General features: G+C 51.1%; 6 protein-coding genes across 6 annotated transcripts; 4 read left to right on the top strand and 2 right to left on the bottom strand.

The window, feature by feature from the left end:
* Positions 1–289: 289 nt before the first annotated feature.
* PpBr36_08663 (uncharacterized protein) lies at positions 290–2,669 on the bottom strand (the record flags this gene model as incomplete). The annotated part of the gene is made up of 2 exons (XM_029895791.1): positions 290–897; positions 1,307–2,669. Coding segments are annotated over 2 exons (1,971 nt in total), but the record flags the coding sequence as incomplete, so codon positions are not given.
* Positions 2,670–6,833: 4,164 nt separating this feature from the next.
* Positions 6,834–8,178, top strand: PpBr36_08662 (uncharacterized protein; the record flags this gene model as incomplete). Its single annotated transcript, XM_029895790.1, has 2 exons — positions 6,834–8,051; positions 8,122–8,178. The coding sequence occupies 2 exons, from the start codon at positions 6,834–6,836 to the stop codon at positions 8,176–8,178; spliced, it is 1,275 nt and encodes a 424-aa protein (XP_029747672.1).
* A 1,288-nt stretch (positions 8,179–9,466) lies between these two features.
* On the top strand, positions 9,467–14,084 carry PpBr36_08661 (uncharacterized protein; the record flags this gene model as incomplete). Its single annotated transcript, XM_029895789.1, has 2 exons — positions 9,467–13,329; positions 13,400–14,084. The coding sequence occupies 2 exons, from the start codon at positions 9,467–9,469 to the stop codon at positions 14,082–14,084; spliced, it is 4,548 nt and encodes a 1,515-aa protein (XP_029746660.1).
* A 1,657-nt stretch (positions 14,085–15,741) lies between these two features.
* Positions 15,742–19,445, bottom strand: PpBr36_08660 (uncharacterized protein; the record flags this gene model as incomplete). Its single annotated transcript, XM_029895788.1, has 2 exons — positions 15,742–17,259; positions 19,086–19,445. The coding sequence occupies 2 exons, from the start codon at positions 19,443–19,445 to the stop codon at positions 15,742–15,744; spliced, it is 1,878 nt and encodes a 625-aa protein (XP_029747674.1).
* Positions 19,446–20,306: 861 nt separating this feature from the next.
* Positions 20,307–20,890, top strand: PpBr36_08659 (uncharacterized protein; the record flags this gene model as incomplete). The annotated part of the gene is made up of 3 exons (XM_029895787.1): positions 20,307–20,355; positions 20,429–20,462; positions 20,677–20,890. 3 exons carry the CDS (start codon positions 20,307–20,309, stop codon positions 20,888–20,890), a joined length of 297 nt encoding a protein of 98 aa, XP_029747053.1.
* Positions 20,891–24,715: 3,825 nt separating this feature from the next.
* Positions 24,716–25,455, top strand: PpBr36_08658 (uncharacterized protein; the record flags this gene model as incomplete). The annotated part of the gene is made up of 4 exons (XM_029895786.1): positions 24,716–24,964; positions 25,056–25,136; positions 25,200–25,369; positions 25,437–25,455. The coding sequence occupies 4 exons, from the start codon at positions 24,716–24,718 to the stop codon at positions 25,453–25,455; spliced, it is 519 nt and encodes a 172-aa protein (XP_029747054.1).
* Between the last annotated feature and the right edge of the window lie 761 nt (positions 25,456–26,216).

Below are 26,216 nucleotides of genomic sequence, written 5' to 3'. Positions count from 1 at the left end.
GCCACCTGGCTTTTGTTTACACCCGCTTCCTCCTCGCTCCGTCCCCCAAATGGTGAATAATGCCTTGATCCGGGAAAATATGAAATGAAGGGATATATCGACATTGCTGAAAAGGACAAAGTTACATGGTATGAGGGTGAAGGGGAAACGAGATTACAATTACAATGACAACCGCGAAGAAGACCCCGATAATACACGATAAGAGATGCCTCTGTTCTCTACGTGCTCTATTGGATGTAAACGCCTATTTCTAAGCATCGACCAGCAAATGACAACTGCCGCAGGATGCCTACTCCTTGAGGGCAGCCAAGTCCATCTCATCTACAGATTGAGGCTGGGCGGGGATTTGTGCTTCGGGCGGCGGCTGCTGCTGCTGCTGCTGCTGCTGCTGCTGCTGCTGAATTGCCTCGAGATGCTGCTGTTCTTGGTCTACCTCGTGATGTTGCTGTTGGCTCGCCTCAGGGGCGTGTTCATCCCTTGATATCGAAAGATGCGGCCGTAATGCGTTCAGTTCATCGGCAAGCTGCTGCGGCATTGCCAACCGCTGGCGCAGACTATTGACCTCCTCAACAAGTTGCGCAACCTGATTCTCGAGCTGTGCATTCTTGCCTTCCATCCGAGCAAATTTGTTCTCCAAAAAGATAGCCTGGGCGTCTGAGCCTGCTTTGGCAGCCTCGAGGACCACCATACGATCCTGCATCTGCTTGAAAGCTGCTTCCCACTTGCTGTCGACCGACTGTATGTATGACCATATGGTGGTATTATCGGCCGTACTGAAAAGGTTATTTGAGCTCTCGCCACTCCCACTGCCTGGTACATGGCTCGGACCGCTTGGGGCCCGCGAGTGAGCCCCAGACTGATGGTTGATTGGGCCACCGGCAGCAGCCGCAACTCCAGCTGGTTAATGATTGGGTTAGCGCACAGAACATCGGATGCGACTTGCGGGCTGCCAGTTATATTGACGATACCTTGACTAGAGTCTGCTTGCCGTCGGTTGTAGGCTTGTTGCGCCACATGTGAGTTCAAACTCGGGGAGCGTTGGCTATTTTGAACCGGGTCTTGGCTTAACTGGGCAGCGAGCGCACTGCCCGGGCTTAACGGTTTGGGACTTTCGGTAATACCTTCTCGACTACAATGTGAGCTTCGTGTATTGCACAAGTGAATACGGGTATAAAATATGCATGAGATGAGTTGTGAGGGGTTCCGGCACTTCTCATATAGGGGTCGGTCGTCGCCAACGCTGCGCTGGCAGCCAGACTTGATTCGACCAGTCTAGGACGGCCTCATTACCAAAGGGGGTACCAACCTCCAGCAGTGCCTTGTCTCGCCAGGGGGCGACCCTGATGGCTGAAATTATCCGATGTGTGACCCGCAGCTGCGTGCGCGGGCTTGATGGCGCTTGTCATGCTGAGCCGCCTGCGGTCCTCTTCCGTCATTGCTGTATCGTTCGCCTCGTACATAACGCCCGACATCATACTTTCATCACCTCCATGTACTACCGATTCATCGACCCCGTCGCCGGCGCCAAAGCTGCCCATGCTGGCCCTACGGCTGGCGCAGCCACCAACTCCCTTGGCATGGCGTGCTAAAGCATCACCTCGCGCAAAACTGCGATCACAGTTAGGACATACGTGTGGCTTTTCTCCGGTGTGGAGTTTGCTGTGTCGTTTTAGATCGTGCAGCCGGCGGAAGCGCATCTGGCATGTATCGCACATATATGGCTTCTCTTGGCTATGAGTGAGCAGATGGCTCTTGAGGTTATGATGCCTCGTGAATTCCGTGTTGCAATAGGGACACTTGTGCTTCTTCGAGGACGGTGACCTCGGGGCAATGTCCGTATGTTGTGACGTGTTCATTGGAAGACTCATACCGCGCGGAGGTGGCGGCGGAGCGGCCATGGCAGCGCTTGGAGATTGGATGCCTGGGTATGAGTATGCGGTGTGCTTCTCCGGGGCTTGCTCATCTGATTGCGCAACAAAGCCACCAGTCTGCTGCTCGTTGCGTTGGTCAACATCCATGGGTGCAGGACTGTCGACGACAAGGTGCGTGCCGCCCTCATTTGGATTGTGGTTTGTGCTGTGAGGTTGAGGGCTCGTATCGACCGGTACATCGGGTTTGTGTGGGCTCAAGGCGGGAATGGTGACCTGATGGCTAGCATCAGCCGGCGCGTCCTGACCAGCTGTCGCAGCTGGTGCCTCTGGGGCGTCTTGTACTCGACTCATCTCCATCGTGGCGGATCTCAGGGTGTCCAAAACGCGCCGGCTGGGGTTGTCGCTGACAGCGTCGGCGTGTCTAGCCTCCTCTTCCCTGCGCAACCTCTCTTCTTCTACAGCGAGGGCGCCAGTCAAAGGCCCTGGGGAGTGTCTAGCTGCGAAGCCGAGTCGCTGTATTTTGGAAGGCGACAGGTCGGAACTGGGAAGCGTGGCGGCTACTGAGGCTGGCGATGTGGGGGTTGCCTCGCGGGCCCTCTTGAGCGAACCAGATCTCCCCGACTCCGAAGCAAACAGCTCTGCAGCGTTGATGGCGGCGGCGGCGGCGGCCTGGGTCGCAGGAGGAGTCGCAAAGGCAGCCTCGGTTGCGACGGGGCCTTTGTCGGATGCCATGGGCGGCAGGGCCGTGGCGCGCGCGACCGGGCCCAACGGGGTCGGTTTTATTATTGTCGCAATTCTCTGTTGTTCAATCAATCAATCGCCAGTCAGGGTCTTGTGCCCCGAGCTTGTCGCATCATTTGGCGACGGGACGGACTGGGACTAGGACTGGGACTGGGACTTTTCGAGGTGTGGCTGGAGTCGTGGCGAGAGCTTGTTGCGAAAAAGAACGGATCCAGTGTGTTATGCTCTGGCCCAGAAAAAAAAATATGAAAAAATCCGGGCGAGGGTACAAGGGTGGAGGAAAAGAGGAAAAGAAAGATTAAAAGCCCCAATTGAAGCGTCTGTGCGAATGCGCCAAAAATTCACTCCAGTGACAATAAAATTATGTAGCCGCCCTGAAGTCGAGACCAGATACGATTTGTTGGGTGTGTTATGGATTCGGGTGTGACACTCTCGGTTCGCTCGCTTCGATAAAGTGGTGATGGCGAAGGAGGCTGATGGATTGAATTATGAGGGAAGCATGAAGAAGCGGGACGACCAGATGGCGGTGCTTCCTGGGTACAACCTACCTTCAACTCGCCTGCCGGGTCTGTCAATGACTGTTTTTGTGGCCCCCTTTGCGGTGATGCTACGGATTGTGGAGCAACCAGACGTCGATCCACCCCAACCTGGGCGCTTTTCATTGGTCAAACTCCGTCACGAATGTAATGTTTGACGTTTGGTACATGCTGGCTAGCTAGCAGGTGTCTGCCTACCGTGCAGTACCACATAATTGCTACACAGCTCGGCTTTTCAGCCTGTCCTATTCAGCTCGTTGCTGGGTACCTGCCTAGTGCCTACTACCTTAAATGGAACCTACTGTTACCCATCATGATCGCATGTACCGTATTTGGTGGGCATTCACTCGTATGACGGGGCAGAAGTGCATTGATGTTAATCGGCATCCATGTACTGTACCTTTTCTTGCGGCTGAAACTACCTACCTACAGTACAATTGACCGACTACCTTGAACGTACCTCACCTATGCACTGGCCGTGTGCTCCCTAAAGCTAGAGGCAACTCTCGTGACATGTCAGCTGTACTGTAATGATGCTCAATAAGCATTTTCGCCCTTGGCAACTAGCCCCAGGACTAAAGTCTTTGTCATACATCCATCTTCAAAGGTGAGAGAGAAAATGGCCAATGGCCAATTCTTACCTATATACCTACCTACCTTACCTATTCTGTAGATATATAACAATAACATCGCAACAGATCATTACAGAAAATCCATTACAAAATCGCCCCGTTCCCCTCAAGCCCGTATCGTCGCAGCCTTTTCTGTTTCCTGGGAAATTACCTTGCTGTGCCGCTCATTATTGAAGCCTTTGACCTTGTTTCTAGTGGCTGAGCAGTCTCGACTGGCGTTGTTTCTTGGTGCTGCTTATTAAGATGTTCTTGGCTTTCCGCCCCGATTAGGACTTTTTTTTACGGTGAGCCAAGGCTTTTGCTGCGTCCCTTTGAAAGCCTTGTGGCTGACAGGGGCTGACATGACGAATTATTGGCCATTGCATCTCGACTCCCACCTCGCACTTTGGATCCAGACGTCGTGCCCGCGCAGGTCTTTCATTCCATGGCGTCATCTACATGTTTATGATCATTGTCACGTTCTAGACTAATATTCCACGGACATTTGCCCAACAAAGAAGCATCAATCGCATCAAGTTGGAATTTCTGTGTTGGATTCCAACGGCATGTCAGGCATCAGTCATGTCTAGGTGTAACCATGGAAAGAGAACCAAAAAGCATCTAAAAATGGCATTTTCTGGTAAATTAAGGCACTCGGTAGCATTTTTGTCAACTTTTTGGAATTGTAGCTAGACATCAGTGACATACTTCTCAATGTCCTGATCGTCCTGTGAGGAATTGTGGATGGAACAAAACTGACCTTTGGGTAGTTCGTTCATCTTGGTTGTTTGGTTGTGGAGAACAATGCGGAGTATAGCACTGGCAGAACTGGGCTTGGTGGCAAATGGGAAAACAGTTGTGTGACAAAGTCGCGCGCGACCTGACCTACGCCAATTTGCATTCTTTCAAACCCTATATAGGTAAAGAGGCTTGGGTACATACATCTTCAACCTCCACTACTCTGTATAAATTGAAGACTCCAGTTTCCCGTTTGGGACTAGACTGGAAGAGAGACTATATGTGAGATCGATCTGAGCGATTTTCTGAAATGTTCCTCCCTCAACACGTCTTGATCAAAACACACCGCGATTCGCTTCAACACATTGAGCAAATCAAGCTGCTGCTTGAGGACTTATAGCACCATTTTGTCATGCATTCTTCAATGATGTAAAGCCCAAACACACAAAAATTGGTGGTTGGGGGGGGGGGGGCGGACAAAAGGGGAAAAACGACAAACAAAAAACAGGCGCATCTGGGCCCAGCTAGTCTCGTTGTAAAAAGGAATACTATTCTGATATTTAGTACACGGCACGGTACAGCCGAATGATTGGCTTGGGCAGTCGTCAGTGGTTTTCGACAAAATCGTCCCCAGTGCAAATTTACCTGGGTATGGCGGGAACCACAGAGTAGATTTCAGGGAAACAAAAAACAGCGCACGAGGATAACCAATGAGTGAATGAAGAAGACAAAAAAAATCCATACGCAACCTGTCGGATCCATAATGAATAAGTTGGGCCGTTGGGACATACCACAGCAAAAGGCCTGATAAATCATGGCGTTCAGGAGGTGGTTCGCTGGCTGAGGGGCACCGAGAACCAATGCCGGCGCAGGCACAGGACAACGGCGACAAGTTTCCCCTCCCCTCGGGCCCAGTAGAAAACCGGGGGTTAGCCAAGTAAGTGTTTGCTAACTACATATCTCCTTACTCTACAGCCTTAGCTTCTACAAGCGATGATGTTGGAAAAGTAGCGGAAGCTAACTTGGGGCGTTACCCGTTCACCATAGCGCAAAACTTGAAAGCAGCAAAAACTGTCACAATATATCACAAGAAACAAATGATCTTTGCAGGAAAGGGGGCGGGTCCAAGGCTAGCACAGCACCTGTTTACCTAGGCTAGTCAGGCTGGGCAAGCTTTATTGACAGGCGAGACAGGAAACCACCGGTACAGGACGAAATAGACAGACACACAGACAGACACAACGTAAATGTGCATCCTTCTGTTTATCGTCGTTGTCAATTCAGGTTCATATTAAACAAATGGCCTTTCAAATTACGGTGGTCGACTTGGCCACCCACTTTCCGGGGATGCTTTCGTGGCATCCCGGGCGCTATTTTAATTAATCAATCACTCGAATCGACAAAGTCGCATCAGGAGAAGCACAGTAAGTAAGTACGGTAAGCCTGACATTCTAATCTCAACTCGGCTTTGTCTCTTTGTCTATGTTGCATTTCTTCTGTTTTTTCTTTCCTCGCCATTTTTTGCCCCTTGCTTGGACAATGAACGCCTCCGAACCCACAACAAATCCCAGGACTTACAGTAGTTTGGACGCGTCCACTTTTTTGTTGGCTTCTCGATGCACCAAACGACGCACTTTGACGCATTTTTTCAGTTCAATTGCATCAACATAGTAGAGTTATGACATGACCAAGGATCAAATCAGGGTCTGGACCTCAACCGGATTTTGCACCTGGCAAATTGAAGAGGTGAAAGTGGATGCCGTGGATATCACAGCCACTTTGCCATATGCTGGGATGTAGGTTTTGACATGTTCAAGGCACAAAATCCCTGGTCGTTCTGGCCAAAATTCAGGGCGGGCCCGATTTTCAATTCCGGCAGGCCTCTTGGTTCCTGCAGTGTGCAGCAGTAACCGCCCGCCCCGTTCCTGCCAAGTCCATACGCTAATAATTGGTCTAATCTCGAATCGCTGCCCTCATTTTCCTGCCCACTTCACCCTTAACAAACATAAACCCCCCAAAATGTCGACGCTACCTTCGTTTTGATCTTCTTCCGCTACCCGCTCCTCCGCGTTGATTCCTACGTCCAACAGGGAGATTCATCTTCCTACTACACTCTTTTTGGGACCGCGACGATTAAAAGCCTACGGACAGAAACTGACACTCTTTTGGTGAAGTAGCAAGAGACGAGAGAAAAAAAAAATTTACCTCCTATCTACATAGGTATCTTGCTCTTACTACCTGTTAGCACCTAACAGCTACAAAGAGCATATTTTACTGGCCAAACACGCCCCTTCGATTGTGCAACCAGGTCTCCTTTGAACTCGATCCATTTCACGATGAAGGGACTCGCTCATTTCACCCTCGCGGCCACGCTCATCGCGGGAGTCGCTGAGGCTCAGCATGCCAACCACCACCGTCACCTGCACGCCAAGAGGAACCCTGTCGCGAGGCGCTCCCCAGAGGTGGTCGTCAAGTATGAGCAGGGCCCGACCGAGACCACCTATGTTCTCGACGGCAAGCCCATGAGCGCCGAGGAGGCCAAGGCCGGCATTGCCGATGGCCGCTACCTCGTGGTCGGCGAGTCCTCGCCGACCTTTTCGCCGTCGCCTACCCCCACGCCGAAGACGACCGCTCAAGCTGCCATTTTCGTTGAGCAGAAGCCGACTACCACATCGTCGTCCGAGACACCCAAGCCTACCTCGGCGGCCCCTTCGAGCTCCAGCTCCAGCTCCAGCTCCAGCTCGAACGACTCGTCCCCCAAGGGTCTGGATGCCGAGTTCCCGAGCGGAAAGATCCCTTGCTCAACGCTGCCTACCGACTACGGGGCAAGGCCTCTCAACTGGCTTGGCATCGATGGTTGGGCCAGCATCATGCAGCCTGATGATAAGAAGTGGACACCTGGTAACCTGATCGCTACCCTCCACCAGACCGTTTCGGGAGGCTGCACGGCGAACTGCTTTTGCTCTTACGCATGCCCCAACGGCTACCAGAAGACCCAGTGGCCCGAGACTTCGCAGGGTGCGACCGGACAGTCCATTGGCGGTCTGTGGTGCAACGCCGATGGCTTCCTTGAGCTCACCAGGCCCGAGGTCAAGACCTTGTGCACACCGGGCGCCGGCGGCGTCTTCGTTCAGAACAAGCTTCCCGGCAAAGCCGTGGTCTGTCAAACGGACTACCCCGGCAACGAAAAGATGTCGATTCCTCTCGAGACCCTGTCCGGCCAGAAGTACACGCTCACCAACCCCGACGCCAAGAAGTCGTACTTCTGGAAAGGGTCTCCCACCAGCGGCCAGTTCTACGTCAACCCGCTAAATGTCGCGGTTGAGGATGCCTGTGTCTGGAACAGCCCCACTAACCCTGACTCCGCTGGTAACTGGGCCCCCGTCAACATGGGCGTTGGCAAGGATGTTCACGGTATCACCTACCTTTCCATCTTCAAGAACCTGCCTACCAGCCACGCTGAGCTCGATTTCGATATTGAGATCACTGGTGACATCACTGCTCCCTGTGCCCTCAAGGGCGGCCAATACACTGGTGGTGGCAATGGCTGCACTGTAAGTACCTTAAATCGCGGGTTGTTGATACAGAATGAGCAGATGCACTAACACCAATGACCTACGACAGACTGCCATCAGCAAACCCGGTGGTACGGCGACCATCGTTTTCAGCAAGGGCAGCTAGATGCCTAGTTGAGGTGTTTCTTTTGTTGTTGGATTCGTAGGTGTCTCCTTTCAAACGCCAATGTATTTTGGGTGGCATCATCTGCTTTGATCGATCTTTCGTTCTCGCAAAAGCGCGTATAATGACCATGACCTCGCATTTAGCGCGCGGGCGTGGAGGCGCTAGCCTTTTTCTCTAATGTTTCATTTTTATTTATCTGAGCATATTCGATACCTTGCATTTTGGTGATGTGATTGGTTTTCACTGGAGAGTTGCGGCCGGGTGGTTGGTGATTAGACAAAGGTATTTTCTGTTGCTTGAGGGCCCGCAAGATGACCGAAAACATAATGGGGGTTTGTTTCGTTTGATCTGGGCCTGACGGTCTTTTATCGCATGAACAACTGAGTTGTGGTGCCTATTTATTATAATCGTATTTGAATTTTGTTTCATTTACAGCCGTAGAAAATGTTTCGCTGGCTGGAAACTGGCTCCAAATCTTCACACGTTCAGGAGCAACTATGTATCTTCAAAGGCACTCAGCTAGCTTACCGTTGACAGATCAAGGTACCTCCATTGGCAGGAGTAAGGGCAGAACACGGTGCCTTTGTTCAGTTTTTGCACATATAATCCGAACAATGAGCACCTGGGAAATCAATAGGTACATGCAACATGGAAGCTGCCTTCACGTTGTACTTGGACAGCACCAAACGTGTTCATGTTCATTGTAGAAACAGCTTGGTGAATGCATGGACACCCGTTTTTGGTTTTAGTTTGGAGGTGACTGATTCAGACGATACACATTTTGACGCACTGGCCAAGTGTGTCTCATGCAGTACGCGTCCTGTCGCCCGGACCCATCCAACAACTGTCTGCGACAACTGCGTACCCACTGGGACCAACTAACCTACCTAGCGCCTAGCTAGGTACCCCGTTCCAGGTCTGAGACGATCTATAGGAGCTTCTTCACACGTTGACGTCTGCCACGGATTCCGGTTAGAGTGCGAAGGTAGGAGTTAGTTTGTTCCTGTACCTTGGACTACTCGGCGCCATCGATCTGGACAGACTTTCATTTGAAAACCTTCCTTTGCTTGACTTGTGTTGATACATCCTCACCCTGTAATTGCTTATCGTTTTATTTTATTTTTTTTATCCCCGTTCCTTTCTTTTCTATTTCCCAACGGCCAATCTCGCAAGCAGTCAGTCCTGTACACGTTTGCTGCGCGCACATTGGTATTCGCGTCTGATTTGAGTCCCCGTTTGCTGTAGTTGCATTCTTGATGATCTACTTCATCCCCAATCAGTCGCAGCCATGAGGTTAGGGGCAGCTTTGCAGGCTGCTGCATTGCTAATAGCGTCACTTTGCACACATCCTCTGCTGGCAGCTAGCGATGATCCGACATTCAAGGCGACCAAGCTCGACCACTACCCGTTCAATCTCAACTATTTCGAAGATTCGGACATTGTCCTCTACCAAGATGAGGCCAAGGGGACCATCTTTCGCAGCGAGGACGCCGGCGCTACGTGGAAGCTGGTGACAGACATAGAAGAAGGGAAGGCGTTTCAACTCGTCATGCACCCCTTCGATCGCAAGCGCGCATACGTCCTGACCTCCCCCGGCATACACCACTTTCGTACGCACGACCAGGGCAAGACATGGCAGTCCTTCCTTGCAGATGCCGAGATGACCATGTTCCGCTTCGATATTCTCAGCTTCCACGCGACCGACCCCGACCGCATTATCTTCAACGGCATGGACTGCAAAGAAGGCAAATTCTTCTGCGAGGAGGTTGCCATGTACACACTTGATGGCTTCACCACGGATGCCAAGTTCCTCCGCGGCTCGACGTCTGGCTGCTCATGGGCCAAGTCCTCTAAGCTCTTCACCACTGGACAAGATGACCTTGACAAGAACCGCATTCTTTGCGTCGTGCGAGACCATTTCTCGCCACTGAAGCAGGATCAACGCCTCATCATATCCGACAACTACTATTCTGCCAAGGACGCGGACGGAGTGGTACAGGAGTTTGAGCCCAACCTGGACATGACGAGACCAATTCAGGGCGTGGTCAACGTCGCAGTGGTGAAAAAGTATCTTCTCGTTGCCGCCAGTTCCATCAATACGGACGAGATGTCGCTGTTCGTGTCGGACGACACGCTCAAGTGGCACCGCGCCATGTTCCCAGCCGACGACAAGATCAACCAGGAGTCTTATACCGTGCTGGAAAGCACCGAATACAGCATTCAGATCGATGTCATGACCACGCACCCATCAAATCCAATGGGCGTCATGTATACAAGCAACTCGAACGGAACATTCTTTACGCGCAACATTGAGCACACGAATCGAAACCACCGCGGCCATGTCGACTTTGAAAAAATCACAGGTGTGCAGGGGATCTTCATGGTGAACAAGGTTGATAACGCGGACGAGGTCGAGAAGGATCGCCGAGGCAAGAAGAAGATTATCAGCGAGATCACCTTCGACGACGGCAGGACCTTCGAGCCTATCCACGCGGGTAAGGAGCGGCTGCATCTGCACTCGGTGACGGAGCTCAACAACGCAGGCAGGGTGTTCTCCAGCCCGGCACCGGGTTTGGTCATGGGCAATGGAAATACCGGCAGCCATCTTGACTCCTACAACGAAGCCAGCCTCTACATCTCAGACGATGCCGGTCTGACCTGGATCAAAGGTCCCAAGGGGCCGCACAAGTACGAATTCGGAGACCAGGGGTCCGTGTTAGTAGCCGTAAAGCAGGCAGATGAGGTCAATGAAGTGACGTACTCTCTGAATCACGGAAAAGATTGGAAGACGGCAAAGCTGCCTGACGACCTCAAGATCAAGCCCATTATCCTGACCACGACGCAGGATTCGACCAGTCTAAAGTTCATCCTCATTGGCGAGGGTAAGAGCAGAGACGAGTTCCATATCGTCGCCATTGACTTTAGCAGCATGCACGAGGCAACCTGCAAGGATAGCGACATGGAAGATTGGTATGCTCGAGTGGACGACAAGGGTGAGGGCAGATGCCTGATGGGCCACACCGAGAAATACCGTCGACGGAAGAAGGATGCGGACTGTTTCGTAAAACAGGAGTTCAAAGATCCTGTGCCAGAGACAAAAGCTTGTGAATGTTCGGACCAGGACTTTGAGTGCGATTACAATTTCAAGCGTGAGGGGAAAGAGTGTGTCCTTGTTGGGCCTGTTGTTGCTCCAGATGGTGCTTGCAAAAACTCAGGGAAAGATGATACCTTCAAGGGCTCTTCCGGATGGAGGCTCATACCCGGCAACACATGCAAGAGGGCAAGTGGCCCGCAGAAGGACGATCCGGTGGACCGGAAGTGCAAGGAAACGTCGGAGCCGACGCCTTCAAAACCGAGTGGCAATATTAGCACAAAGCCACATGATTTTGGCAGCGACTGGCTTGACTTTGAGAAACACTACCTGGAAAAGGGTGCCGAAAGCATGGACGAAAACGAGGTCGTCATCGCACGTCCAATCAATGCACTCAAAGCCGGACAGATTTTCTTGACCAAAGACCATGGCAAGACATGGGATATTCCCGATGCGCTGAAGGACAAGAATGTCTGGGGCATCGTGACTCACCAGTACTTCAAGGAGATGGCCTTCTTTGTTCAGGACTCGGGCAAGGTCATATACACAGTTGATCACGGCGAGCACTTCCACGACTTTAAGGCACCTGGAAACGGAATAGACCCCGACACCAAGCCATTGGTCTTTCATCCAGACCACAAGGATTGGATGATATGGATTGGCAAGAAGTGCGAAGAAAACACGTGTTACCGTGAGGCTTCGTTTTCGCAAGATCGTGGTGACAACTGGAGATCGATCGCGCGCTACGTGTACAAGTGTGAGTTTACCGGTTCAAGCTCGTACAAATTTCGCTCGCAGGATCAAATCATTTGCTCGGTACAATCCCGTGAAGGCAACGAAAAGAACATACCTTTCGACCTTGTCTCGAGCAATGACCTCTTCAAGACGTCGGAGGTGCGCCAAAAGAACATCAAAGACTTTGCAACAATGGCAGAATTCATCGTCGTTGCCGCCGAGGACTCGGAGCGAAAGAGCCTGAAAGCGTTTGCCAGCCTGGATGGCGACAACTATGCGGCCGCGCGGTTCCCGTCCAACCTGGACGTCAAGGAAGAACGTGCTTTCACCGTTTTGGACAGCTCAACGCACGCCGTCAAACTCTTTGTGCCGTCTCCAGCCCAGAAGGATCGTTGCATTGGTGCCATAGCCAAGAGCAATTCGAACGGAACTGACTATGTTGTCAGCATTGCGGGCGTCAACTGCGACGAGAACTACTTTGTAGATTTTGAAAAGATGCTTACGCTCGAGGGTGTCATGCTCGTCAACATTGTGGCCAACCGGGAAAACACCAACGAGCCCAAGAAAAGACGCACGCTGATCAGCCATAGCGATGGTGCCACCTGGAGCTACCTGCCGCCACCACGCGTGGATGCTGAGGGCAAAAACTACCCTTGCACGAGCTCTGAAAATGGAGATGAGAGCTGCGCACTCCACATCCATGGGTACACGGAGCGAAAGGACCACGGAAAGACGTACTCTTCTGCAGGTGCTGTCGGCCTGATGTTCGGCGTTGGCAATGTTGGCAGCACCCTGGGAGACATCAAGGATGCCGACACCTTCCTCACCAGAGATGCGGGTATCTCGTGGAAGAGCGTCAAAAAGGGTGCCTGGCGGTGGGCTTATGGCGACCAAGGATCCATCCTAATGCTGGTACCTCGCACCAAGACCAAGATGGTATCATACACAACCGACGAGGGAGAGACGTGGAATGACTACGACTTCACCGACGAGCCAGTGGAGGTCCTCGATATGACCACGGTCAGCTCAGGAGGCTCGAGGAATTTCCTTCTTTGGTGCCGCAAGTCTGACAAAACTCTGTTCACCGTGAATCTCGACCTATCCGGCCTGGCCAATACCCCTTGTATCCAGGTGGATGACGACGAAAGTAAAAGCGACTACTATGCCTGGTCACCATCCCACCCGCTGCGGCCAGACGACTGCTTGTTCGGTCATAAGTCGTATTATTTGCGCAAGAAGACGGATAGAAAATGTTACAACAAACACAAGATCACTCCAGTTTTCAAGATGGAGGTCTGCGAATGTACACGGGAGGACTTTGAATGGTGAGTTTCTTTTCCCCTTGCCTCCACACTGCACCAGAGCAAGCCGCTGACGCAGACTGTCAACTTCTAGTGATTACAACTACGAACTCGAGGGCGTTGGGCGTAACTGCGTTCTCGCCAAAGGTGCCCAGCCCATGTCGCGCGAGGAGTGGTGCGCAGCAAACCCGAAGGAGTCGACATGGTACGAGCCTTCCGGCTTCAGGAGAATCCCAATCAGCACATGCAAGGAAGGCAGGGTCTTCGACAACTACACAACGCCGTGGCCGTGCCCTGGCCACGAAGAGGAGTACGATCGGCAACACGGCGGGCCGGGAGGCTTTACGATTTTCCTCATCGTCGTTCTCTGCGTGGGTGCTGCTGGCGCCGTAGGCATATGGGTGCACCGACGGTGGGAGAGCGGCGGCTTCGGGCAGATCCGACTCGGCGAGCAGTCATCATCGGGAATGTCCTTCCTGGACCCAGACAGCCCCTGGGTGCGATATCCAGTCGTGGCAGTCTCGGCGACGGTCGCCCTCGTCGGGGCTCTGCCGCTACTGGTGGGTGCGCTGTGGCGGACCACCAAGACGACGGTTGAGCGCTGGGGCATTTTTGGTGGCGTCGGCAGGGGCACTTATGGATCGCTCGGCTTGGGCGGTGGTAGCAGCGCCAGGCGATTTACGACCAGAGACAGCTTCTCGAGGGGCAGAAGCGACTATGCTGGTATTGACGAGGACGAGGGAGAGTTGCTTGGTGACGATAGCGATGAGGAAGTTTGAGTTCCACTTGGTATGCCCTGACATGATCTTACTGAGTTGGGGGTGGATAGAGCGGTCTTTGGGAAGGACGGTGTGTAACAAAAAAAAAAAAAAAAAAAGTGTTGTCATATACGGTATAAACAGCAGAGCGAAATGAGATGGCCTGTGTTTCGCATATACGCGCATGCGCATACAACCTGTCCTTGTCTCGTATACTGACAATGTTACAGCAGACATGTCTACAGCGCTTTCCAACATACAAGGGAGGCCAACAGTGAACAAATCAGGTTCCAAAATAACCGTCTTGCATCAAGATAAGTCTATCTAAAACGGGCGATAGTAGTAGGATTTGGCGCCTATCTAGACTAGGGAGACCAGAGATTGGCCAAGTACGGAGAGCACGTTATTTTGGACTAACTGTTGCATATAAACCTCCTTGTCGTCCTTATAGTGCCACACTTGGCGCTACCATGGTGCACCAGAGTTTATCCAAGTTTTCTTTTTCCTATTCACATTCTAAACCGGATTATAGACCTTTTCCGAAACTCGACTTGCATCTCAGGCGTGTCTGCTCACCGACATGCGCACGTGGAATGGACAGGGCACCCACCCCTTTTTTTTTTTTCATTTTATTTTTATCTTCCACTCAGCTCATAACGTTGTAGCCGGAAGTTCGGCCGTCCCTTTTTCCCGAATCCATTGTCTTTGATACCAAGGATCTAGCTGGCCTTGGGTGTCATTGTGTTCTCAGGTTTCTGACGGGGTTGGGGAGAAAAAAAGAAAACCGCCTCGACCTTGTTGTTGCGCACGGTCTACGATACATAATATGCGCAATATATGCTGCATATTTCTTTTTCCACCTCCCCTCCTTTCATAACGCTCAGGCCGCGGCTTGGCGAATTGCACAAATTTATTAGCGTGTGCGGACGGGCGGTGGGTCGGGGGTGTGATGATCTTTTGTGCGATGTTTTGGGGGAGTGGGGAAGTTGGAGAGAAAGTTAGCATGCATGGTCAGCAAGTAGCTGGTACTTTGTAAATATAGTCGGTTTGTTGGAGATCGTCGAACCCTTTTTTTTTTTTTTTTCTTTCTTTTTTTTTTTTTTTTTGCACAAATCAGACTAGTCCAACATTTAAAAAAATACTAACAAACAGTGAAGTTAAGAGGCACAAACAGCCGTATCCACATTGCCGCTTCCTCAAAAAGCAGAAAGAAACACCTGTGGACGCACCGCTCGCTCTGACCTTTTGGTGGGTCTAGTTGGTCTTTTGCCCCGCTTCCGGAGAAACCCCTACAGTTAAACGTTGAGGCTTCTTGGGTCTTGGCTTTGGTGCCATCCCATGTCTAACTATTTTGGAGCTTGACGATCATCCGAAGAGCTTTTTATTGACTATCTCCATCAAACGTCCCGCAAAGGAATACGTTTAGGATATTGTAAACAAGAACAATAATGACATCGCAGGTCTGGGAAGACATATAGTAAGCATGCAAAATCTTGGGTATTTGGAAGGAAAGTAGCTAAAAAAGTAAAAAAAAAAATAAAAAAAAATGCCACAAACAAACGAAGAGGCTAGATCTACACGTATAACAAGGAAACAAAAAATTGAAAATAAAGAAGAGGCCAGGTCATGCCCTTGCCTGGCATGCAACAAAGCTGAGATAACATTACTCTCAGATAAATCAGGACCGCCGGACACGGTTCCAGATCCGTTTCATGACATTGTTGTCCGCGGGAGGTGCCCAATGGTCTAAACCGCCCAGACTCCTGTCCATGCCGTCCTGCGGTCCTGCATCCAGCAAGACTGATGTCGTAAAATCATCCCGGTATATCGCCGTTTGCGACGCTTGCGCACGGTTATTTGCTTGCTGTGGTTGGCCTTGCTTCCAGCGATATATCTGGTCCTCGGAAGCTCTCAGGTCTGGCCGAGTCAGAGTCATTCGTAGAGTCATCTCCCGGGACGAGACGGGGATTTGGGTATAGGAGTCGGGTGGAAGCCGTGTAGGTCGTATCTGCGGCTTTTCAGTCGCAAGCGGCGTCTTAGGCGAATCCGGCTCACCAAGCGAACCTTGCTCGCTGTCAGAGAGCTTCTCATCGTCGTCGTCCTCGTCGTCTTCTGCAAAAAAGGTTTCTAGGCCCTTGGTGGATCCAGTCAGAGCCTGCTGGGACTGCCGGTTTTTGAGCTTTTGAGGCGCATCCTGGAGGCCTTCACTAGCTACCGGGCGGGCGTCAACAGAAGGAAAACCAAACTCGATCGCCTCGTCAAACTTTTGTGGTGATGCAAGGTAGACCCTAAGTTTCAATCGAGCTTCGGGGTCCTGGTAATGCGCGGCGGCTTGATCAACGGGTGAAGACAAATCATGTTGGGCTTGCCTCGAAGATATCAAGGACATAGTCCTCGATCTTCTGCTTGAGATGGGTGCTGAAGAATTTCCGAATCCTTTGGGGCTGTGAATAGGGCTAGTCGGTGTGCTCGCCGCATCCTTGGTCATGGGCCGTGATAATGATGTTGACGATCGTCCAAAGGGGAGTTTCGTAATCGAAAGGTGCCGACGGAAGGAAGGACGGCGGTCATGTTTGGATGATGGTAATGCGTCCCGCAGGTTGGCATGATAGTAATCCATCGAGAGTCGCAGGTCGAGATCGTCCTCATCTTCCATCCAGCGGAAGCTATCATAAAACGAGTCTGGTATGCTGGGCGACGCCTCGGATGACGGCGTGGATACGCCAGCCGAGTGGGGAATATGACGATCCATGGGGTCAATTGTCGAGGGCGTTATGGTATCGAAACTCAAGGGTGACGCCAATGGCGAATCCAATGAGGAAGAGGTGAGAGTATCGACGTCCGAGGTGAAGGTCTTGCTAGCTCGCCGCCCAACCTTGTAGACAGCCTCATCGGCGGCGTCCAATATAACACTGGCGCGCAAGTGTTTGGCAAGAACTACTTGTTCCTCGCGGGTAAATTGGCGCTTCTTGATCTTCTCCGGTAGGTTGTTGACAAAGGAAAGCGAGTCGGCATCGAATGTTTGTGGTTGTGGCTGGCGAAGTGGGCGTCGCCTAACCTTGCCGACAAAATGGTCCGAAGCACTCCGTTCCTGGCGAGGCCGACGCCGCTTCACGTTCTCTACGTAGTGGTCAAAGATGCCTTCAACCGAGCCTGATGATTGTGCGAAGCGAAGGCGTTCAAGCGTAGAGAAGTACTAAAAAATGCAGCAGAGTGATATGCTTAGCGAGTTGTTCCACTTAAAAGGAAAAGCGTTGGAACTGTGTTGGTCATTTCGGTCATTCCAATTGCACAAGAAACCCCAAAAAAGAAAGGTATAAAAAGAAAAACAAGGGACAAAAAAAAAAAAAAAGAGAAAGAAAGAAACAATAGGAAACTTCGAGTAGCAAGGTGCCTAGGCCTCAGTCGAGCAAGGAACGAGTCTCAGGCAGCCTTGTCAGAGCTCGACTAATGCAGGAGGGCATGCCAATAAATGCAGGGGAAGCAATCAACGGTTGAATGATGCAGGAACACGGGTTTTAAACGCTAAACGAGACGCAGCAGACAAGTCGGCCTGGGCTTCCATCACGCTCCATTATTTCAGACGATGCATGCCCTGAAGGAACGCCGCCGACCCCGCTGGCGTGCAGAACGAAGGCAGTATGGGCACGGGGGGGACCCGCCGTGTGTCAACGAATGCCACCGCAGACCCGTCAGGTTACGGCCCAACCAGCTCGAACAGGCCATGTCGCTTAGGAAACTAGATGCGGTTGACTTAGGGCGCATCACCCCTCCCAAGCCACCCCTCTAATAAAGACAAGAAGAAACATGACAAAAGCAAAAGCTAAGAAAAACATAAAGAAATGGAGCAATGATTTTTTGAACAAGCCCATGACGCGCACGGTCGATCTCTTTGGAAATGAGAGAAGCACGGCATGCTTGAAGCGGTAGGTTGCCACTAAAAGAAGCATAGACCAATGCGTTGCGCGGGGTGTCGTTTTCTCGAGTGGAAATGGTGATGAAAAGGGAAAGGTTAGGTTGTAGGGTTCAATATTCCAGCTGAGATGTTTTGTAGCGTGACATGCAGGGTACGTACTGCAATGGGGTTTGTTTGTGACAGCAAAGAAAGATAGAGATACCAGAGTGGGATTAGAGGGGGGGAAAGGCTAGGTTGTTTTGGGCTTGGTGTGAGGTGTCACAGCTGCAGATGCACTGGAGTTGACTGCAGGGCAAAAGTGAGAAGTGACAGCGAAAGGCGAAGAAATCGTTGACTAGGGCCAGAGTGAAAGTCCAACAACCTAGTCAGCCCGCCCATACGCCAGTGATTTTCTTCTCAGGCCCCAGCCATGTGTCGACTATACTTGGGGGAGATTCAGACATGCTTGCTCGACTGTTGAGCCTGCCTGGTACCTGATTGACTTGCGTGTGACAATCGATCTCCCGAGTTGGTTCGTGCCGACTGATTGACGGTCTTGAAGTGCACGAGACACCCAAAAAGACAATATAGCCCGTGCTCACTGGGGCTAGCTGGCTGCGCTTGACTCTTTTGGCGTCCTTGAGAAAAAAAAAAAAAAAAAAAAAAAAAAAAACCAAGCGCCATCAATATGTCCACCCTATAGTGCATCGCCGCCACGGTTGCAGTGCATGACTTCTGGTGCACGGATGCACTACGCGGTGGGCAATGCTTTGAAAACTTGTAGAAACAAACCAAACTTGGGCGTTTCTTACTTGCACTTGCACCACTTTGATGCAAGCCTCCCTTTAATGTGCTATGTGATATATCCATTGCTGCAGAACCGCAACCTCGCGTCTGGACTGTCGTTGATCCGTCGCCCAAACGCGCTCAGCACGGCGCGGCAATCGTCATGGGGAAAAGTGGCACAAGGCTACCCTCCATTGCTGAATATATCCATGCCGCCCTTGCATGAGTGCAGTGAGAGCCATATATTACCAGCTGGATCCAGTTCCAGCTTGCTTCATCAAGGCGGCACGAAAATGAAAGACATGCGATGTGTGAAATGCTGGAAAGAGACATCGTCTTACCTTTCTTTGAACTGCCAGCGGCAAAGCCTCAAACTCTTCCTTGGTCAAGGGCGGTGGTAAACCTGATAAAGAGTCCCTCTTCTTGCTGCTGTCCGTAGTAGGCGGATGGGGCATGGTGCTGCCGGTGGAAGTGCTCATCACACTGCTACTTGTGCTCTTCCTGCCCATGTATTCTGCAGTAGGTTGCTGTTGCCTTTCTTTGCCCTCGCAACGGGCCCTCCGGTTGAGGAACCCAGCGGCCTTCGGTTTCGGACAAAGATGGGTGAGCGAGTTGCTGGGCGTTGATGTCGAGTATGAAGCTCCGTCACTTGGGGTCGAGCGGTAACTGCTCTCTGGGGAGGCTCGCGCCAAAGACGGCATCGTGGCGTCAACGGCTCGTCTTCTCTGGTGGTTGCTTTTGTTGGAGAGGTGGCTTGTGTGATAGGATAGGTTGAGAGGTGGCGTATTCGAACAGGGTGTGTTTCCTGACGGGGACTGGTTGCGGTAGGCCGGTTGCTGAGACTTGTAAATTAGTGCCCTGGACGGCGATCGCTGGGCTCGGCTCGTTGAATTATTGAAAGATTAACAGATACCACTAGGTAAAGGTGAGGTACCTAGGTAACGTAAGGTATGTTAGGTAGATAGGAATGGCGGAATAAAAAAGCAAGTGTTAAAACAAGTGGGAAGCTAGGGGGATTAAAGACAATTATCAGCTCCGGAAGGAATGGTGAAAGGCCTTAGTGCCAATTGCCGACCAGCACGTTTCAATATTACCAATAACGTCTAGTGGCAGAAACAAACATCGGACGACAACAACATGGGATGAAAGGGAAAACGGGAAGGGAAAAAAAGGCGCCACGGCTGGAACCAAATCAACCTGACGACGGAATTCAAGCTCCCCTGGTCCGTGGTCGACCCTTCCCAGGCGGTTGGTTGTCTCTGTTACCTTGACCTTGAATGTGGGCAGGGCCGAGCACACCGGGGCGGGAAGAGATGGAGGTCGATCAATTGATTTGTTCATGCCAGAGATATGACCTGGCTTTGTTGTTGTTGTTTATTTTTTATTTTATTTTATTTTATTTTTTTCTCTCCCTCTCTTTACCCCTTTGCACTGACATCAGTCGCTAGAGTGCTCCGTAAAGAAAAGAATGGTTGTAGTTTTGGCGGGCCGACGTGAGGCGTGGCGAGCGTGGGCCAGGCTCTGCCACGAGCTTGCAGGGATATCGCCGTCAGCCGCCCACGATGTTCCTCACTCCTGCCATCTCGCTACCAACGGGCCCCGATGACAGGGGTACGCGTGCTGTACTGTACAGTAGCCTGCTTACTCTGTACCTACCCGTGTACCTTGCCTTATGCAACTACAGTACCCAGATTGGTACCTGGGCTAGTGCTATCAAGGTTAGTCACGGCTCACGGCTCAGCTGTCTTCTTGTTCAATGTCTTGTCGCTATATTTGTACCTTAGATGAGATGTGGATAATTAGATACGAAACAAGATACGGAGTAAGTTGCGGCAACCTTTTAGAGTGCATGATATCCTCCTCCCTATGAGTGAAGTGCATCCAGACTGGGTAGCATTGGCAATACGAAGCGCATTCCCTTTTTTACTCTAGACGGCCTGTGAGACAAGAGTCGGCTCATGCAGTTCAGGAGCAGCACAAAACACATATGAAAAGGGTCCTACCAACGAGCATTATCATAGGCACAACCAAGGCAAGGGCTCGTTGCAACGTCCCGGTATGGTACGCCAGATTTTCTTCGCTAGGTCCCCACCCCGGCACGACTCCACCGGGGGGGCTCTGTCCTGGACGGTTGGTTGAGGGATGATGACCCCAGTGTGACTGACTCTGATGCTTATGCTAATAGGATAGGTATGTAATTAGCTTGCTCCCTTTTGTAATGCTTATCTTGGGCCGGAGAAGAAATGGCGGCAACATGCGAGTCGTTAGCTTTGAGGGCACCAATTGATGTCCTTTGTTTCGGACATAAACCACCCAATTGTATGTTATTTTATGTTCCTTCAGATGCTTTCGCAAAAAAGGCCCTTTGCGGACTAGCTGGCTGACTAGCGGTGCGTGCAGTTGTCAAACTTGCGACTTGGTCGTACCGCACCAAGTGCACCTAGGTAAAGGCAATTAATGTTTAGGTCTTTAGGATAGCTTCTGGTTCGCCCGTGCAAGCCGTGGTAGAGTTTTGGAGCTGGAGGAGGGCGGGGGGTGACAAGCAAGCTAGGCCCCAGATTGGGGGGCATTGGGATGGATTTAGTGTGGATAATTGGCGATTCGCTATGGCCAACTGACATGTTCTATTGTGGAGCCATTGCAGCGGAGAGCCAATCAGGTCTTGTACCAGATGCTTTCGGCAGTGAACGATCCAATGTTTGTCTGGCGCGACAGGAAGCGAGTGGATGGGACGACGTGCTCAATGTGACTGACTGGTGGCATCACATCAATGCAATCCATAAAGATAGCCCTTTGGTTCACGGGAGTTATCAGCTCCGACGGTTGTCACAATTCACAAAAATTGACATGGCAGCATCAGCAGTGGGCCGGCACGTAGGCTGGAGACTTTCTCCAGCTGTCAGCGCCTTACTCACCGTACCCTAACACAAGCAAGGCCTGGCAGGGTAGTGTTTTAACTGGAGGGCGGTCAACGATCGGAAAGTTCTTTAGAAGCAATGGAAGCTCGGGGCCTGGTCGTCCGAACGGTAAGGGAGGAAGCTATACCATCGGTGGTACGACAACGAAAAGAAAGAAGAAGTAAAAGGAACTTCAATAAGAAGCAGTTCTCCAGATGTATACCCCACAGGCAAACGGGTGTTTATGCTTCTGATAACACAAATTGCTTGCTGTACAGTACATATCCTGGCGTTCGTGCCCCTGAGAGCCTGGATAAATGAGAGATCGGCATATTAGCCGACACACCCTTCAGCATCAAGCTAATTTCAAAGCCCCTTCCTGGCACGTGCGTTCTTTGACATCAGGTCACTGCTGTAATACTTCGTAAAGATTTTGTTGACTCGATTTGTAAAATTGTCACCCTTTTTCTCATTCCAAGCGCGATGTCGTGTCCTCTCCATGAGGTCCACAGGAATTTGGGAAACGAGAAAAGGCAATCAGGGATGGAGATGAGGAAAAGGACAAAAAGAACGCGATGGTAAAATAAGAATCTTGTCATGTCGCTAGGAATACCCGTTTTGGAAGAGATTTGGTCTAAACACCGCTTTTGCTCCGAAGTGGCAAAATCTCACCTCCAACTCACAGAACCGAAGGCCGCATCACTATTAATCTGAGGCGGTCTAATGCGCTTACTTGTCATTAAATATTGGATATTGGATATTGACAAACAGCTCCAAGCTTGCCGTATATACACCTCTATATCGCTGGCTTTGCTGGGTACCTTGGTCGCTTGGTCAGACTGCCATGTCCAGCTTGATTCACCATGAAGGAGGAACGAATGTTTTTTTTTTTTTTTTTTTTTTTTTTTTTTTTTTTTTGGCAGTTTGGATCCAGCACTGGTCGTGCAGATCGATCTGACGCCTTGACTCCTTTTCTTTCAATAAACATTGGTGTTATGAACAGCGTAACACTTGCGGAATACGGATAGTCTAGGTAAGTGACAGCTAGTCTAGGCTGCGCTAGCCAACCGATCAGCCGGGCGAATGATTGGGTCTTCAACCCCACACATTCCGACTATCTGATGTTTTGGCTGCGCCGCCGAAACTGGACTGGGTAAGGTACCTTACCTAAACAAGAATTAGGCCTGGACCATCTTGGATGTCCTGATCACGAATTTCAAAAAGGGCTCCCGAAAATACCGCTCCTGGAAATAACCAACCAGCAACAGTGAAACCTTGTGATCGGTCGCCACGAGAACAGCTCGAGTCCAGACCGTACCAAACAGGTCCACGGTTGGCCGATAATGGAACGATATACAGATGAAAAGCTCTCTGTACCTTATTTCATAGTTTAACGAGCCATGCTAATTACTTCTCCGACCAGAATCGAGATGCGCGTCAAGGTGGGAGTAGAGAAAAACAGCATTGGCCCGATGTGCCGGCGCCGTCTGCACAGATGATCCACCTGGAGAGCCTAGAATCGCCCAAAGGGATGAAATTAGCAACACACTGGGGCTCTCAACTCTTTCTGCAAGGGTAGATTGCTTGCCAAGATTACACCGAAGATTCGCATCCTCCGTAGTAGTACGACGACCGGAGACGACAGGGAGGGAAATCTTACAGACACAGTTTGTATCCTCAATCGAAGTTATACAGTCACATCGTCATCAGTCATCCAGGAAGGATACCCACAAGCCACTCTCCCTCAAACACTTCTAGAAATTTCGTCTACCCTAGTAGTTGTCGTGATTTATACCCGCTCTCTGTCTACCGGTATCTACCTGCCTGGGATACGACAAAATAACGTGCAAGTCGTGCAATTGGGGTGCGAATTGTAATTAACCATGAGTCGAGCTGTTCGTATCCACAAAAAAGCAGTCTCTTCCCAGCAACCCGCCAAGCTTGTATCTGTTGGATTTTCACAAGATCCCAATCTGCTGCGTCGCATATCCGGATATGTCCTCTCCTAGTCAGGACCTTTGTTGCAATCGGCGCTCGCCAAAGACATCACACTTCCACAGAACCTCTGGCAAGGGCGCTGCGACTGGGACCCTCTGAAACAACGCGAGCGAGTCGAACCGCAGGGAAGGAGGCGGTGCACTGGGAGAATGTCACAGCCTGGCATGTATAACCTGAGCGGCCATTTCAATGCAGAGGAGGGATATCAGGCCCGTAAATTCCTCCGGAAGTGGCAGAAAAAAAACCAGGTGGCGGTACGCAAGGGATGACACAATACCGGTTCATGTCGTCACAGGTGTGGTTGCCAGTGCCACACGGAGCTGCCGGCGCGCGACACGGTCAATGGTTTGTTGGTGGAATGATGATACGCTTTAGTCTAGAATGAGGCGCTTTAGATTACCTAAGTAATGAGAAACTACCGGGCATCTTAATCTACACCTAGGTACCCATCCGCCGGATGGTTAGTTGGACCTGTTGGTGCGAGCGTCTCTGCTGTCGACAGATGCAGTTGAATGGATATAGTTGATTGGTTCGATGTGCTTACCTAACACGCGTCGCGACGGCCTTCTCCGGCCCACAATTCTAATCGCTCAGCCTTATCGCATTCACGCACTTGACTTCATTCCATTCCAGCGCCCGCCGAGGAGCGTCGAGGCCCTTCATTCGCCCACGACAAGCCCACGAACCGAGCATCTTGCTGCCAAAGTCCGTTGAAGGTGGATCTGCCCGAGATAGCATCGCGGTTCTCGAGACCTCAAGCGACTTGAACGAGCTATATCGGCCTCGCATTCCCGCGGATCGCGTCGAGGACCGCCAGTCGACTCTTCGCTACAGAGTACTAGTGTTTGCAATATCGGCGCTTTCCGTCGCTCCAACGTGTATATTGGGCGGGCAGGCGGCCCGGGGCATCAACTGAACCGAGTGCGCGACTGCGTCACGTCCGAAGGCTAGCTCCCGGCTGTGATTAAACCAAACAAGCAACTTTTCTTCGTCAGCTTGCGCTTCCCGCTCTTGCGCCGCCCACCTTTGTGTGCTTTGGCTTGCTGCGAATACAATACTCTGTACCCAAACCCAGCATGTTTTTCCTCCACAACCTCGAGCGGGTGGTCTCGCTTCACCCGTCATTTTTCGGCAAAAACATGCACGAAATCGTGGTGCAGAGACTACTTGCAGATACCGAGGGAACGTGCCAAGGCGATTTTTACATCATTTCCGTCATGGACGCCGTCGACATCTCTCCCGGAAAGATTGTGCCCGGCAACGCAATGGCCGAATTCACAGTGAACTACCGCGCCGTGGTTTGGCGCCCCTTCAAGGGGCAGACTGTGCGTTGAACAGAATCTACCCCCGTTCGTAGATGCAAAGGGTCTTTGGGTGTTTATGTGGCGGCGCTGACTTGTTTATCTTGCGCGTCAGGTTGACGGCATTGTAGACTCGGTCAACCAGCACGGCTTCTTTATCGCAGTTGGTCCCCTCAGGGTATTCATAACGAAGCAGGTACGTAGAAGCAGCGGTTCCGATGTAGCCGCATGGACCTTTTAACACGATATAAAATCACAGATGTGCCCGCCAGACGTCATTTACGATGCAAACGCAAGCCCGCCAGTGTTTACAGATAAAGATACTTGGCTTGTCGATGTTGGCACTTTGTGCAGGGCGCGTATCATTGGTCTCAGGAGTGAGGTAGACACGATGTGGGCCATTGGCACCGTCAATGAGGACTTCCTTGGGTAATTCATATTCCTATTCTCACCGCCTCTGGTTCTTAGTCGGCTGGTACTAACATTTTCATTCTAGCCCCCTCGAGTCTACTTGAGTTTAGACTTCGTAGATAATGCATCATTTCGAATAGGTCATGGCTCAGAGTTTTGCCTGGATGGTGCATGAGACCATATTGCATTCCCGCCACCTGAATTACGGAGGCTCATCGGCATGGAAACCAGCGTACCCCCAAATGAGATGGGCTGCTTGAGATAGTACGGTGCGTAGGAAAACTGACCGCTTCTTGGCAAGTATACAGAAACATATGGGCATCTCTGTCGAGATTTGTTCCAAATCCTCCTTGTCCTCTTTCCTGTTCGTACGATCGCGACTCGCAGTTGAGGCTCACTCGGGGTGTTGCTTTAATGCTATTGGGATACCCTCAAAAGTCCAATCTCACTGTTTGTGAGATGCAATCACCACACCAGAAGCAGGATCATGCATATACAACAATCACTTGAGGGCCCAAGCAATCGGACTCGCCTTTCTTCAGGAGGTAGAGGTAGCCAGTTGTTTGGCTGTAAAGACAGTTTCAGCATTGAAGCTCAAGTTTTATACTTTATCCTGCAGAACTGGTCTGTCTAGCGACATGATGTATTTGGGAACGCGCTGGCCAAGCTGGCTGCACCCTTGAAGTGAACTCAAATTTACAGACCGAGATGCACGAGATGTGCTGCTTGGTGTGTGAACTATGAGGAGTAGTCATATTAGGCTGTATAAATAGAGACCTCTATCCCTCTTTCAATATCTATTCCGGAGTCCTTTACCGCCATGCAAGTAACATCCGCGATTCTCAAGACAGTCCTCACAGCACCA

The sequence above is a fragment of the Pyricularia pennisetigena genome, chromosome 5 (assembly GCF_004337985.1).
Source record: "Pyricularia pennisetigena strain Br36 chromosome 5, whole genome shotgun sequence".
NCBI classification, from domain to species: Eukaryota; Fungi; Ascomycota; class Sordariomycetes; order Magnaporthales; family Pyriculariaceae; genus Pyricularia; species Pyricularia pennisetigena.
This window is presented reverse-complemented; position numbering and strand designations above follow the sequence as displayed.